Source organism: Trichosurus vulpecula, chromosome 1 (assembly GCF_011100635.1).
Source record: "Trichosurus vulpecula isolate mTriVul1 chromosome 1, mTriVul1.pri, whole genome shotgun sequence".
NCBI lineage: Eukaryota > Metazoa > Chordata > Mammalia > Diprotodontia > Phalangeridae > Trichosurus > Trichosurus vulpecula.
The window spans coordinates 218951377-218967732 of record NC_050573.1 but is presented as its reverse complement, the minus strand read 5'-3'; the positions used below and the strand labels follow the sequence as shown (position 1 = coordinate 218967732).

At 34.6% G+C, this 16356-nt stretch overlaps 1 protein-coding gene across 1 annotated transcript in view; it reads right to left on the bottom strand.

Moving 5' to 3' along the window:
* Window positions 1-13756, bottom strand: part of CDH19 (cadherin 19) — an 81933-nt gene extending 68177 nt beyond the window's left edge. The window contains exons 1-2 of the mRNA XM_036768307.1: window positions 13432-13756; window positions 9241-9535 (exon numbers count right to left, since the gene is read on the bottom strand). Coding sequence (XP_036624202.1) covers window positions 9241-9535; window positions 13432-13623 — 487 coding nt within the window. The 5' untranslated portion in view covers window positions 13624-13756. The remainder of the gene's footprint in view (window positions 1-9240; window positions 9536-13431) is intronic.
* Window positions 13757-16356: the final 2600 nt, after the last annotated feature.

Here is a 16356-nt window from a genome sequence, read left to right as displayed (position 1 = left end):
TACTCATTGACCCCCATGTCCCTTATTCCCTATTTTCTTTATTTTTCCAGAGCCCCCTAACTGTTTGGAGCACCCAAACTTGCTTTATAGCTTCCGGTACTTCCCTCAACGAAAATGTACTTTTGTGTCCTCTCCTTCTCATTCATATCCCTGCCAGGGAAGAGGAGGAGCTAATTAGTTTATAAGTAGTTAATTAGGAGTTAATGAATTAAGCACATTAACTGTATAAAACATTAAAAGGAAGGGGTTCTTACTAAACAGTGGCATTACAATGACCTCAGAAAATCCAATCCTATGAACGTTTCGGAATCTATGAACACTCCAGGTTAAAACTAAAGAATAAACTTAAAGGTATCCATTCCATGATGAGATGGAAGACCCCATTGTCATATGAGTCTTTGGCAACTAAATGGCAAGTATATAGGCCTCAAATAAGGCATCCACAATTATTCTTGATGTCATCACTTGCAAGCTATCTAAACTAGGGTAAGAAATTTATTTTATTTTTAGTGGCTCTAGACTTCAGCTGAAAAGAAAACGAGATTCTACATTTTATTCCAGTTCTAAATTATGATTCTATGCAATCGCAAAATGTTATTAGCTGTACAGCCTATTTAAGCTTTGGGTCAGTTTTATTATTTCTCCCTAATTGTTAGTGCCCTATAAAGGTTGCTCAGACCCAAGAAGAATAAGACACAAACATGTCTGAAATTGTTAGCCTGGAATCCCTTCAACCAGGAGGCTGAGCCCTGCTTGAGCTTCAAAACAGCTAAAAACAAATGAGTGTCCTGACACCAATATGGTAAGCCTTTGGAACAAGGGGCCATTGGACTGCCTAAGAAGTGAATCATCACAGTTCATAGATGGAGTAGAGCAAAGCTTACATGCTGACAGGCCCAGAGTGAACTATGCACTTTTAGCTTGGGCAAAAGATCCAGTCTCAAAAATAAAAACAAAAAGCAAGCATGAAAGTCTAAATGTTATAAAATCAAGGAATAGTCAGTAGACTTGGTTCACATCTTGGCTCCAGTATTTAACAACTTTGTGTCCTGGAAAAATCAGATAACCAGCTTTTGTTTAAGTTTCTACAATGTACAATCAGTATGATAATATTTGCCCAAACTATGACACGAGTTGGTTGTTATGAATAAAGTGCTTTGTAAGTTTTATAATATTATATAAATTTGAATTATTTGCTACTATAGATTTAACTCAGGACTTTGTTTTTTGTTTTGGTTTTGGTTTGGTTTTTTGTCTGGGCAATTGGGGTTAAGTGACTTGCCCAAAGTCACACAGCTAGTACATGAGTCAAGTGTCTGGGTCTGGGTTTGAGCTCAGGTCCTCCTTACTCCAGGGTCAGTGCTCTACTCACTGTGCCACCTAGCTGCCCCCTAACTCAGGACTTTGAATCAAAGAACTGAGGCATATTAGAGCTAAAAGATTTCATAGGAGTTTAATTATCACCTTATCTTTATTTAGTTTTAGTTGTTTCCTTTTATCCTTATCTCAAATCCTAGTTTTCACCTCAATCATAAAAGAAACTATGTAGATCAACCTCTCTAACTTTCTCATTGCGTGTGTGTGCTTTAAAAGGTTTTACTGAGAACTCCACAGTTAGAAGCAAACAACTTCTACTGTAAAAATGGACAATTTAAGACACAGAGAGCTAAAAGAAATAAACTGTTATCAAATAAAGAAAGAAAAATATTCAACAGGATTTTGATAGGGTTTCATATTGTGGAAACATCTGCTAATACTTGCTATATCGAACCAGAGGGATAGCAGAGTCAGTTTGCAGAACATGATTTCATCTGTATGGGACAGTTAGTCATATACAACCTACCAAATTGGCAACAATCCCACGAGGCTGTCAACAAGGGTACTTTGCGGGGACAGAGCCAAGATGGCGGCTGGAAAGCAGGGACTAGTGTGAGCTCCCTGCCAAGTCCCTCCAAAAACCTATAAAAAAATGGCTCTGAACCAATTCTAGAACTGCAGAACCCACAAAATAGCAGAGGGAGGCAGGACTCTAGCCCAGGACAGCCTGGATGGTTGATGGGTGAGGTCTTTCACACACAGAGCTGGGAGGGGAGCAGAACAGAGCCCAGTGTGGGCTGCGTGAACCAACCAGACCAGGAGCCAGGCAGAGCAGGCCCTAGTGCCCTGAATTGGTGAGCTGTTGCAGTTGCCAGTCTTCTCAACCCACAAACACCTAAGACAACAGAGAAGAACTGCAGAACCCACAAAATAGTGGAGGGAAAGAGGGCTTTAGCCCAGGACATCCTGGATGGTCTCTGGGTCAGATCTATCCCACACGGAGCTGGGAGCTGGGAGCAGAGCAGAGCAGAGTCCAGTGTGGGCGGTGCGGACCAACCAGACCAGGAGCTGGACAGAGCGTGCCCTAACGCCCTGAATCAGTGAGCTGCAGCAGTTACCAGACTTCTCAACCCACAAACACCAAAGACAACAGAGAAGGTTAGTGGGAAAAGCTGCAGGAGTGGAAGGAATTCCTGGTTCAGCCACCACCCCAGGGGCAGTGGAGGTGGGGCAGTTACAGAACTACAGCTGCAGTTGCTTCTGGCCCCAGGCCCACCTGGTGGGAGGAATTATGTAGCAGATCACAGCAGGAGTGCAGAGCCTGCTGAAGATCTAAGTCCAGTCCGAGTTGGGGGTTCTTGGGGAAGGAGGAGTGCTGGTGTGGCAGGGCTGGTGCATCCCCCCAAGCTTGGAACATAGAACTCTTTACTCTACAAGCAGTCATATGCTGCTGAAAAACACAAGGGTCAAGTAAGTTGGCTGGGAACATGGCCAGGCATTGAAAACACACCCAGATTCAGTCTCAGACTTTGGAATCTTTCTTTGGTGACAAAGAAGACCAAAACATACAGCCAGAAGAAATCAACAAAGTCAAAGACCCTACAACAAAAGCCTCCAAGAAAAACATGAACTGGTCTCAGGCCATGGAAGAGCTCGAAAAGCAAGTTAGAGAAGTAGAGGAAAAATTTGGAAGAGAAATGAGAAGGATGCGAGAAAACCATGAAAAACAAGTCAATGACTTGCTAAAGGAGAACCAAAAAAATACTGAAAAATACAGTGAAGAAAACAACACCTTAAAAAATAGATTAACTCAAATGCCAAAAGAGCTCCAAAAAGCCAATGAGGAGAAGAATGCCTTGAAAGGCAGAATTAGCCAAATGCAAAAGGAGGTCCAACGGACCACTGAAGAAAATACTACCTTAAAAATTAGATTGGAGCAAGTGGAACCTAGTGACTTTATGAGAAATCAAGATATAAAACAGATCCAAAGGAATGAAAAAATGGAAGACAATGTGAAATATCTCATAATACCTTCCAAAACACACACACACACACACACACACACACACACATATACACACAGGAACATTCTTGATGTACTGATTACCTAGCTAATAGTCCTCTCCTCCATCCTATCTCATTTCTTCTTACTTGATGATACCTCTAACTCCCTATCTGCTCAACTATATTATCATGTAAGCATTAGGGGAACCCCAGTAATCTGAGACAGTGCTTAATTCTGACATCCAAGCATTCTTTAATTACCACACACTAAACTAGCCATATGCATGTCACACTTTTACTATAGCTGAGAATTATAAAATCCTGAAATCAAAAATGCATCATTTTTTGTTGCTGTAGTTATTTTTATTTTACTATCAGTGGTAAGGAGAAAAGATATCTTTTCATAGAAAAAGTGTATGAATAAATTATGAGGAAAGGTACTTTTTATGAAGAGTTTTAGTCCCACTACACTTTAATTAGTTCTTTACACCCACTCATAGTCTGAATGAGCTTCATTCAGGAAACACTTGCTGTGAATAAGGAGCCACTTAAAGATAGTCTAGAGTTAACAGTAGAACAGTGTTTTGGCCCAACTCTGTACTTCTGCTTCTGGAAAAGTTAAACAAAACATTCCAACTGAAGTGCTATATATTTCTACATCTGTAAAAACTAAATGCATCATTCTTGATGAAAACAATGTCTAATTGTAGGGGTCAGATAGAGACTCTGCCACTTTTAGAATTGCCTAAAAGTAGGCTTAGTTGCATTTCTCAAATATAGAGAGCAATTGTGCTCTCTCAAATGAATTTATATTTTAGATGTAATTACTTTCAAGCCTAGAAACACAAAATGAAATAGCTACAAATGTTTTTCCCCACTTGTCATTCTATATTGAAAAGTGTTCTTAACTTATTTTTGTTATTTTTTATTCTTCTTTCCTCTTCACCAGAGAAATAGGTCAGTCTTATTACCCCTTTCCCAGTCCCATTGTAAATTCTGACACTTCTGTTTTTCACAAACTTGATGCAGAGGTTAACTCAATTTGGCCAAGAGGAATACCTCACTAAGACAGTAGAATCTGTTGGGATTTACCTGAAAAACTAACACATAACCACTTTGGAAAGACAAAAAAGAGGATTTTATCCCAAGCTCAGTCTATTTTTGCTATGAGTATTCAAATCTTTGTCATGATTATTGCACCAAAGTACCAAATTTTGTCAAATTACAGGGTATTGAAGAAAACAAAATTTAATCTAACTGCTACATTTTAACCATGATTATAAATGCTGGAAACATAATAGAAATCCCTATTTGATGCTTCCTTTAAAAACCATATTAAATTTATTTTTTTATTTATAAGTACCCTCTGCTGATCATGTAAATATGCAAACTTAAAATTAGGAATTTTTTATTCTAAGTGTTTTTAATTGATTTGTGTCATGTGCAAGGAAAAATACATTTGATGTTTCTATTTAAATAGCAGGATCTAGAGCAACATATTTTTCATCTACTTTTTAAATTGAAAAATGAGAGTATCAGTGAATGAGGTAATGTGCATTTCCTGAATTTTTCATATATATTGATATATATGTACATATATATGATTTTATAAGTGCTTTTTTCTAAATATAATATTATTCAATGATGACTGATCACTTCATCATGTATTTTTGGTAGTTGATTTGGAGATTTAAAAAAAGTACTCTAGATTCTATTCCACAGGGGTCATATAAAGTTACCTGCTTGGGAATTACAATTAATATCTATTAAAGGTAGTAGTCAATCTCAATAAAATCAATGTCAACTAATATTTATAACATATTTTAAGTTGGTTTTGGTTATTGATAGGTTATTGTTGTTTAATATAGTTCTTCAGAAGTATACACACCCTGAATTTTCTACATATTATCTGTATCATCTAGGGTAAGTCATTTAACCTCTCTAGGGCTTGGTTTCTTCATCTTTAAAATGAGGGACCACTCTGGACCTATATCTATTATCGTAAGATCTACTTGATAGCATATTATTTGTATATCCCCTAATAGACACACCAAAAACAAAATTTTAGCTCTGAATGACAGAACCAATCCATTGGGAATAGGATAATCTAAGCTCTTACCTCAGTTTAAGGTCTGTCTGATTCAGAGTTGCCCAGGCTTAACTATGTGGCTAATATCTTCTCTGTCACACACACTCACACGTTACAGCAAATGGTCATACTGCAATGCCTACTTCAAAGTGTTTGAATGTCTAACAAATCTTTTAGTTTATCTTCAATTATTATATCCATTTTATAGAAATTATAATTATTACCAATCAATATGCATAATCAATTATTAAACAATTTTTAATTTAAAAAATATCCTTTGCATCCTACACATGTAAGGAATATTTCTCTAGGAAATTTCAACTAAAAAATCAAAATTAGCTACTTGAAATAAGAATTTATGAAGGGGAGTGTGATTTATAAAATTGCTGGATAAAAATTATATGATTATTAATCTAATCAGTTTATTACAGTAGAATCAGGTACTACAACCAAATCAGTGTTCAAAAAATCAGAACTTTTTAATATAATCAATGTTAAAATCTCCTTTAGAAGTATATATTCATACTAGAAGGGGAAAAATAGAGATTTTATAAAGAAAGTGACAATACCCTATAAATTAAGTCATTATATTTATTTATATTTTGTGACTTTGATATAAAATAAGCCAGGAGTGATTACAAAGAAGGGGAAGGGGAGAGAATAAGTATTTGTAAAGGACAACACATTGAGGTAGATGCTATAATTATCCCCATTTTAGAGATGAGGAAAGTAAGAAAAATCAAGTTTAAGTCACTTGCCCAGGATCACACAGTTATTAAGTAAATATTTGAATCTGAATTTGAACTAAGACCTTTCTGACTCTGGGTCCAGATCTCCATTTACTGTATCTCCTAGATATTTGACAATATTGATTGTAATCAAAAATCAAAAGCTGATGACTTGTAGACTTCTCATAAAACATATCTATGTATCATAAAAGTTTTTTTTTCAAGAAAATGTTCAGATATCACTAGGCTTGGAGAAAAACAAAAAGTGTCATTAATATAAAATTGGTATTATCTTAACAAAAAGTACCTAATAGTTATAGACAAAATAATCATTTAATAAATAGGTTTTGTGTTCAACCAGAACAATGATTTCAATAAAGTTCAAAATAGTAATGAAGATAAAATTAAAAATGAATAAAAAGTGAAGAGATGACACTTCATATTATCAGAGCAGTTCCATTCCTATGTATTTAAAATTTTTTGGTTCAGGAACATAAGTACATAGATAGATGAAAGTTGAGATATTGACTCTATTGCCACTTCTTAGGGAGTAAATGTTTAACCAATGAAGCAATCCCCCCCCCCCCCAAAGAGACTGAATGAGTCTAGACTGTTTCAATTTATTGTTTAGTCTTTTACTCATGTCTGACACTTTGTGACCACATTAGTGGTTGTCTTTGGCAAAGATACTGGAATAGTTTGCCATTTCCTTTTCCATCTCTTTTTACAGATGAGGAAACAGAGGCGAACAAGGTTAAGTCAATTGCCCAAAGTCTGAGGCTGGATTTGAACTCAGATCCTCCTGACTCCAGGCCCCATGTTCCATCCACTGTGCCACCTAGATGCCTCAGCTGCTTCAATTAGCAAAAACTTAATACTTCCCAATCTAAGACATGAGACCAAAGGATAATGAGTTTAAAGTACAAATTTATTAAAAATATTATTCATAAGAATGAAGATTATGAATCATTTCAATGCAAAAAGGCAAAAAAATTAGAGGAGCCCATGAAAGTATAATTTTTACTACTGTAACTCCATATCCACACATCAACACTCAATAAATGCCACACAGTTTCCTTTAGAGCAGAGATGTCAAATCTCTCTTCTGAAGACTGCATGATGACCAAAACACTCTTGAGTGCAGCCTGGACCAGTTAAAATGGAATTGGGAAATAGTTAACAAATAAATAAAAATCCAATAAAACATAGATAATATTACATTTAAAATTAAGTTCATATGTTGCCTGAAGGGACATTTATATATAGATTAGTGGCCGTTGATTCTATTTGTGTTTGACAACAATGTTTTAGAAGGTGTAGGGTATCTGAAATGTGCTATTTTGGTACTCTTCCTCATCATTACCCCAGATCCTCTGTGTCCTCACCCATTTGCTCCTTTCCCTCTTTTTTTCTGAGGATGCTAACCGCTTCATGCTAACCATTCCAGAAGTACACTTAGTTTTGCCTACATCCCTTCCACAACCTCACTATCAATCAATTCCTTCTTATTCTTACATCATCAATCTCTGACCCTGGTTCTTTCCCCTCTCCCTACAACCATATTCAGCTTTCTCTATTAAAACAAAAATAAACCATCCCAAATCCTTTTTATTGACCCTATTACTGACATTACAATCTACTCTTTAAATTTTACTGACAAGTTTCTCGAAACAGTTCTCTACATGTGCCATCTTCATTGTTTTATCACACATCCACTCTTCAATTCTCATAATGTCTTCCATCATCACTGTTCTACTGAAACTGCCCTATCAATATACACAAACAATCTTGTAATTGCCAGATACATTGCCTTTTTTCAGTTTTCACAATAAGAATTTTTTAAGACCCTACTATGTCAGGCACTTAGTTTAAACCGAAGATGCAAAAAAGGGCAAAAATCAAAATGGTAACAAAACCAAAAAATCAGTTCTGGCTCTCAGGAGCCTCACTGCTGAATGGTGGATATAACATGCAAACAACTTTGTACAAATTAGACAGTATAAATTGGACATGATCAACAAAGGAAAGGCATCAGCACTGAGAGAGTCAAGAAAGGTTTTGTGTAGAATGTGAGATTATAACTTGGAAGTGAGAAAGGGGGAAAGAATCTAGGAAATCAACGAAAGAGGGGGAGAGGGAATTTCAGGCATGAGGAATGGAAAGTGAAAATGCAGGGAATTGGGAAATACTGTTTCTTATTGGAGAAATAACAATGAGCCACATGGCTAAATTTGGATGCTAAGGTTTAAGAAGTTTTGAAAAGTAGAAAAGCGCTGTGTTTGATTAAGATTTACTTAGACAGCTATTAAGTGTCTAAGGCTGGACTCAAACTCAACTCTTCCTGAATTCTGGTAAGGTTATGTCACCTCACTGCTCAAATACTTCGATGGTTCCTCATGGTCAAGCAAATAAAACTCAAACTCCTTAACTTGTCATTCAAAGCTTTTAACAATCTGGTCTAAATTTCTTTGTAGGCTTAGAGATCTTCTGTCATTTATTCTATGCTTGAGAATGAAATTCAACTTATTACTTTCCACTGAATGTATCAGAAGCTTTCCCAACTCCTTCTCACCTTTGCATTCCCTATTCCAATATTACTTTCAACCCCTTTACACCTATTAAAATCATATTGAATTTCCAAAGGCCAAGACAAATGCCATGTCCTCTATTAAACCTTCTTTCCTACCCATGAACAACATGTCTACTCAGTAAGACAATTGAGAAATCTAATCTAACTGATCACATTTTATTTAGATTTTATTATGTACTCCTCATGTTGTAATTTGTGTTACATTTGTGCACATGCCTTATACTAGATTAAAAACTCTGAGAAAAGAGAATTTGTTTTCATTATATTTACGCAGCTCCTAGCAACAAGAACAAGACATTGTACACAATAAGCACTTAATAAATGTGTGTTAAATGAAGGTCAGAAATCATACTTTTAGATACTTAACAATTCATAAATATTTTGCTATGATAAAATAATTTACTGAAATTTCTTTATAAAAGGATTAGGATTCTCATGAAATATTCCCTGTTTTATATAAACCTGGAAAAATAAAAATTATTTATCATCATTAGATGTTTGATGTACAGTACCTTCTGGAGACATCTCTGGTATGCTGGTCTCATAAGGTCCATCTAGGAATTGTGGTTTATTGTCATTAATATCCAGAACTTTGATGACAAATTCAGATTCAGGTTCCACAGGCTTCCCAGTGTAAACATTTATTACCTGAGCTCTTAGTTTGTAGTAGGCTTTCTCCTCTCTATCAAGCTTTTTTATAGCAGTTATATCACCTGTTTTGTTGTCAATGGTAAAAATACTCCCAGCTCCATCCCCAGACAACAAGTACACCAAAGGTACATCCCCTTCATCCAGATTAGATCTCAGCTGTGAGGAGTAAAAGATAATATTTTAGTTTATATTTAAGGCCAAATGGGGGGAGTAATTTAAGAATTTTATTGAATTTCAATTCTTATTTAAGGACCTATGTTTCTACTAAGGTGGATACTCTACCCACTGGTAAATATGATTATGTCTTAATCAATAATGTTATGCATTGCTATTATAAGAAAGTTTGATCAACAATGGCCAATCTTTTAATGATAACTTTCTGAATTTATGTTGTCTGGCCCCTAGATGACAGTTTCTCACATGTTTTAAAAATGTTTTCACCCCAAAATTTACACTTGTGCACACATGAGAGGCAGTAACACATAGTAGAAAGGTTACACTATATTGAAACAAAGACCTATATTCAAGTTGAGCACTATCACTTAACTATCTGTTTTGTCTTGGATGATCCATTTTTCCTCTCTCTTCCTTATATATAAAATGTGGGTAATGATCCTTGCAATACATGGACAAAAGCGCTATTATGTGGATCAAATAAGATATATAAATAATTTTGTGCTATATAATATTGTAAACTATTAATAATATTATATGACAAAGGGTTCTTTTATTTACTAAATAGAAGTGAGTTGTTCAGGGGAAAAAATGACATGCAGAACCAAGAAAATCTATCTTTTGTGAAATTTGAATAAAGCAAGAAAACATTTATCTATTAATTACACATTTTGAAAATTATCTTTTACCTCTTTGGAAGACCTATTTTTCCAGAAGCCTGACTGTTCCAATTATTCCCTTCCCTTGATTGCTAGCCTGGCTACCAATAACCAATTTTGTAATTTCGAAGTTTGATTCAGCTTTCCCTTCAAGGTCAGTAAAGATTATAGGTAGGAAAGCAGAATTCTAGCCTAATCTGCAAAAACAGTTATTCTGTGCCTGGGAAAATATTAGAGGATAAAGAGACTCTCGACAAAATTTGGAAAAAGCAGTGTCTGATACATAATAGGCAGATATGGGGTATAATATATGGAAGGAACTGAGAATGACTTAGATTTAGGATTAAAATCGTGCCTGCCACTTACAAGTTGCATGTGTCTGAGAAAATTACAACCTCTCTAAAACTTAGCTTCCTCATCAATAAAAAAGGGATAGCAATAGCACCTCCCTCTTAGGGTGGATGGGATGACCAAATTAGATCATATACATAAAATACTTTGCAAAATTTGACATATATATATATATATTATTTATAATACTTATTTAACTGCATCGGATTGAAACAGTTAGAAGTGTCCATAAAGAGATTAGCACTTTTTTTCACTGATTTTTTTTCTTTTGCAGACTAAGAGAGGTGAACCATTTTTCCCAATTGATTTTTCTCTGCTATCTTGATTTTCCCTGCTGCAAATTTTCTTCCCCACTATATCCACAATTGTTATCATCTGAAAGACCAATCTACATCATTCATAATAATGAAGATTTTTATTAATGAGATTAGTCAAGTTTTGACATTTATGTTAATTCATCAATATAGAAAGGGTATAAAGAAACAGTTCAAACTTTTTCAATTATAATATAAATAGGTAAACATATACATGATAAGAAAATGATTCCTACAGTTTGGCTTTACATGAATGATCTTATTTAATCACTTTACATTAATGTGTTCTTCCTTGCATCTGAGAGACTCTGAAGAATTATAAGGTGAACGAGATAATAAAAGTACCAAAGAAGTCATCACCTTAGGAAGCTCCCAATCTACCACCTATTATCTTGGAATAGTTGCTAAAAGAAATCATGACATCTGGAGAAAAATCTTGAGATAATCAACTTCAGTAATCTACCTCATTTTGAACCAGTGCTGATCTAAGCCCTGGAGAATTTCTATCAACTAGTCAAAGTGTGAGAAGTCAGGAGAGCATTCAACTATTTATTACATAGATTCTTTGTACTTTTACACCAAAGCCTGTGTCTGCATGGAACACAATCAGAACAACAAGGAAAAATGAAATGGACACATTCTATTAAAATAAGCAAATTACACACCACATAGCATTTCAGTATAGTCATTCTAACAATAGATTTTAAAAGTTTGGCTTAATATTGCAAGGGAAATTGAGATAATTTAAAATGTGGAATTAGTAGAGAAATACTTGCTATGAGGTATTTACACTATGGCCTAGGCACCATTAATTAGGTAATTTTCTATAGAAACTTGTTCCAGAGAAAATAAATACCTTATCTGCAAACTTTTCTTTGATCCCATGCCACGGGTATGAAATAAAATGCATAAGTAAATTAAGTTTCAATCACAGACACCTTAGTGTTATAGAAGTATACTCTATACAGTACTAAAATTTTGGGAAATTTAGTACTGTAAAGGGAAATTTAATATAAAACTGCTACTTTATAGCACAAATCTTTTTTTTACCAAATAGATCAAAGAAGGGATGTGTCCTATATTGAATGAAGCAGTAACATTTCTCCTTTTATTAAGTTTTCAGTTATCACAGGTGCTCTTGCTGTGCTTTAAATCAGTTAACTGAGACTCCATTGCATGTCTGAATTGGATGTTGATGGAAAAACTTCTGTAAGCTAGACCATTTTCTAAAAGACTGGCTGCAGCTTAGAGAATAAACAGAAGTCATTGCAACCTGAAGTAAAGCAGAATGTGGTTTATGTGGTGGATGTGTATCCTCAAATGGGTAGAGTTAATGAGCAAGACAGCCTGACTTTGGGCTCATGTTGATATAGTTCCCTACAGAGGCTTTTTTTACTCAGTCTCCAGATGATGTTGACCCCTCACTTAGTTTGGTGACAAGAGAACACATGTTCCTTTGTAAATGTTGATTGAGAACATGGCTAAAGACATAGTTAACTATCAAGAATTAATTCTAAGCCTCAATTACATTTTCCATTCCTGGAGAGATGTTGGTTTATGATAATTGTCGTGTTTTTCAAAACAGCTATATAGTGCTCTAGTAATCTTTTTTTTAAGTGGCAAGGAAGCAACCAATAGCAAGATGTAAAATCTGTTTTAACCTTTATTTCTTGGGAATTTCTAAGGCTCTAGCATAAGCAGCCACCCTTGTACATGCTTAAATTTATGCATGTAAACCACACATATACGTACATTCCTATTGAAATGAGACACCATTTGAGTACAGGAACTATTCTGAGAGGCCTATGAAAAGGGAGTTAATGAATTTTGAACACTTCGCCCTTTGGGCCCAATTAAATTTTAGAGCTAGTTAATTAGCGGTTAAACTTATTTCAGTTCATTCATCTAGAAAATGCCTTACAGAAAAGGGCAAGAGATCTATAGGCTGCAATTACCTCTACTTAAAAAAATGCTAAATAATAGCAACATAATAATATAGACAAGGAGATATTTTGTTGCATTAATGAACTTTTGTCCAAAAAAACCCACAGAAGGGAGGATGAAAATAAATATTCTTTATTTTATAATTACATTAATCTAATGAATCTTGCAGGTTCCTGTAGATTCTTAGCTGTAAAAGGATTTCAGTATTAATCTGCTTCATTAAAAATTAATGATGGGTAAATCAAGTGCTACTTAGTGTAATAGAAAAGCATGCTAAATACTCCTTGTAAACTGTATTGTGCTTAGTGTGGTTGCTTTGATCCACTGCCAAAGTTAGCACCATCAAATTGCCAGATGTTGATAAATGAAGGCAGCATTGTTATTTAGAAAATTGAAAAGGAATTTCAAGGCCACTTTAAAAAAATTGATGGATAATTGTGCTGCTTATGCTCCTAAAATCATGAACTCTGGTAGCTTTTGATTCTTTCTAGCAATTCACTGTATGCCATTGCAGTCACAGGAAGTCATTAGCATAACTTCTCTGACTTATGCATTTATTTTTGGTGAAAAGTTCACCTATCATAGCATTTCTGAAGCACAAGAAACATACCCGGCCAACATGTTCAGGTGCTGTCAGCTCCTCTTGCACAAAAAAACGATTCCACACCCAGCTACGCTTGGCTCTCAAATGAGATCGTAGAGGCTGGTTCATCTCATGCATTTTAGAATTGGTCATATCTGTGTGACAGGGACATAGTTGAGCCAGCCCCAAGAGAAATTGTAGTGACACATAACAATTCATGTTGAAGTGTTTTTTTCAGTAGAGGTACTCCTCCGAGAAATCAGTGGGTACAAGTAAAGTAGTACTTTCTCTCCTTCTGCAAATACCTATTCCATGTGCTTCTAAAATATATTTTCACTATTAAATATGTTTCATATTCCTAAAAAAAGAAAATAGAAAATAATTGTTTTAGAACAACACTTATAAAAGGTAATACACCCTTTCACACATGCATACACACACACTTTCTTATGAAATATAATTCTCTCACTCAATTTCCTTTTGCAACCCTGGAAATATGTGACAGAAGGGAAAATTTGTTCAATTAATTCATCCTCTTAGTTAAACTGGTAATTGTATTGTGCATAATTTGATTGAAATAATTATTCTTTTCTGCTTAGACAGTTCTCATTTTGAGTGGTGGTCATAGAAATGCCTTAAGATTGAAAAGTAACTAAGAGTATCTTCGACAGGCAGCTGACACTGAAGCTTGTTAAATATATATATTTTTAAACCTGCTTACTTTCTCCCTTCTATCCCAGTAAACCTCAAACTGGCTTGTTAAAAGCAAAACCCAGGAAAGGGAAGCATAAGCTAGTCTAATTCCTAGTCAAGAAAGATGAGCTTTCTCATCATGATTGGTGACACGTTATATTTTTAATTATACAGACAAAAGGACAATTTCTCCTAAAAGACTTGGAGTTTCAACAATCAATTGGACAATTAATTCAGCAATCAACAAACAATGATGATATATAATTTTCCTCTTGTATGTAGAAATTATGTATAAGATATTTACTCTTTCCTTCTATGAGAGGTTTTGGTATTGATTGAATTTTAAAGAGAAAGAATTCCCAGTCTATTTTAAATTAACCGTAATATCTGAATTAGAAGGACAAAGTCATCCTATTGTATATACCTGTGCAGGGGATGGTGGGTTAGGAAATTCTGCAGCATACTATATAAAAAAAATACATATATACACACATATATGTTTACATACATATGTGCATAAAGAACTTTGTAACCATAAACATTGTATATATATGTAGTTATTAAAAAGAGTATAAATTAATAAATATTTTAAATAGATCTGATTGGCTTTTGAAACCACAACTCTTTTGAATGAATTCAATTCATTTTTTTTCCTTTGAACATAACTAAATGAGTTTATACTTCAAACTTTGACCCCTATTTCCCAAAGTGTAACTAAGTTATAATATTAACTAAGTTATAATATCCTTTTTGCTGTCATGTGTATGTCCTTAGATAGGGCTATAGCTGAAGGAGTGCTATAGCCAGTCTTGAATCTTCACTATATCTAGCATCAATATGTTGGGCCCACATAAATGGGGAAGGGGAAACTGAACTGCTTACTGAGATGAACTGATCTAGATTAGAAAGGAGTAAGTTAAGTCTTTTATGCCAAACAGCAGTGATAGTAGGCCTAGAAGTAGCTACTGTACTTCCTATCAATCAGTCAGTCAATAAATTAGCCAGTCAGTAAATAAGCATTTATTATATACCTAACATGTGCCAGATACTGCACTGAGCACTTGAAGACACGATGGAGAGTCAGTCTTAAAAAAAAATCTGTATGACCTAGAGTGAAACCTGTCACCTTATAATGGAGAATGTCATATCTTCTATCATAAGGTATCTCTGAACAAAAAAAAAAGTCATCCCATGGAGGCAAGAGATACACTGAATATCAATACAGAAAGTAAATGGAGTTAATCAATTGTTCACTTTCATCTATAAGGCATTACTTAGAAATTGTTATTCTAAATAGTTTTGTTGGTTGATATATCATAATCATTAAACTACTAAAAAAATTACAAATCCTCCATTATGTTACAAGGGGAATAAGGGAATAAGCATTTATATAGCTCGTATTATGTTCCAGATACTGTACTAAGAACTTTAAAAAAAAATAAAGTGTAAAGGAATAAGCATTTAAGTAGTATCTACTTTGTGTCAGGCGCTGTGCTTGGAGCTTTTTACAAATATTATTTCATTTGATTCTCGTAACAACCCTATGAGGTAGGTACTAAGTTGAGAAAACTGAGACAAACAGAAGTTAAGTGACTTGCCTATGGTTAAACAATTAGGAGGTATCTGAACTGGATTTGACTCAGGTCTTCCTGATACCAGTCCCAGCTCTCTATCTACTGTGCCACCAGCTGCCACTGCTAATTGGAAGTATTTAAGAAGCTGTATATAAATTTGCCTGTATACATGATTAACCCATTTAAATTATATGTAGTAAAAATGCAGTTTTTGGACACTATTTCATGCTTGAGCACTGCAAAATACAACTGTTACATAGACCATCATGGAGAATACAAAGAAATGCATAGTAAAGTATAAATTGTGGGAAACAGCTGAGTTGTCAGAAAATGGGATAAATGCCTTAAACTTAAAAATCACAAAAAAATGGCATTCTATGAACTACAGAATAATGAAAATAAACCAATACCTTGAAATATTCTAGCCTTCATTTAGATGAGTGTTTTCTAAGCATTTTAGAAAAGAAAGAAAACAGAAATTTCCAACAAGATGGCAGAATGAGATGGTTCCTCTAATTTCAGGACCCAGCTCCAACTCAACATGATAAGAAAACCACAACATATAGTAAACAAATAAAAAGAAAAATAAAAAGGAAGTGGAAGCTTCCTTATAATAAGGAATAATAATGAAAAAAGGATAAGGAAGTGGAATAAGGAAGTCACCAAACAACAAAAGAAAAACAAT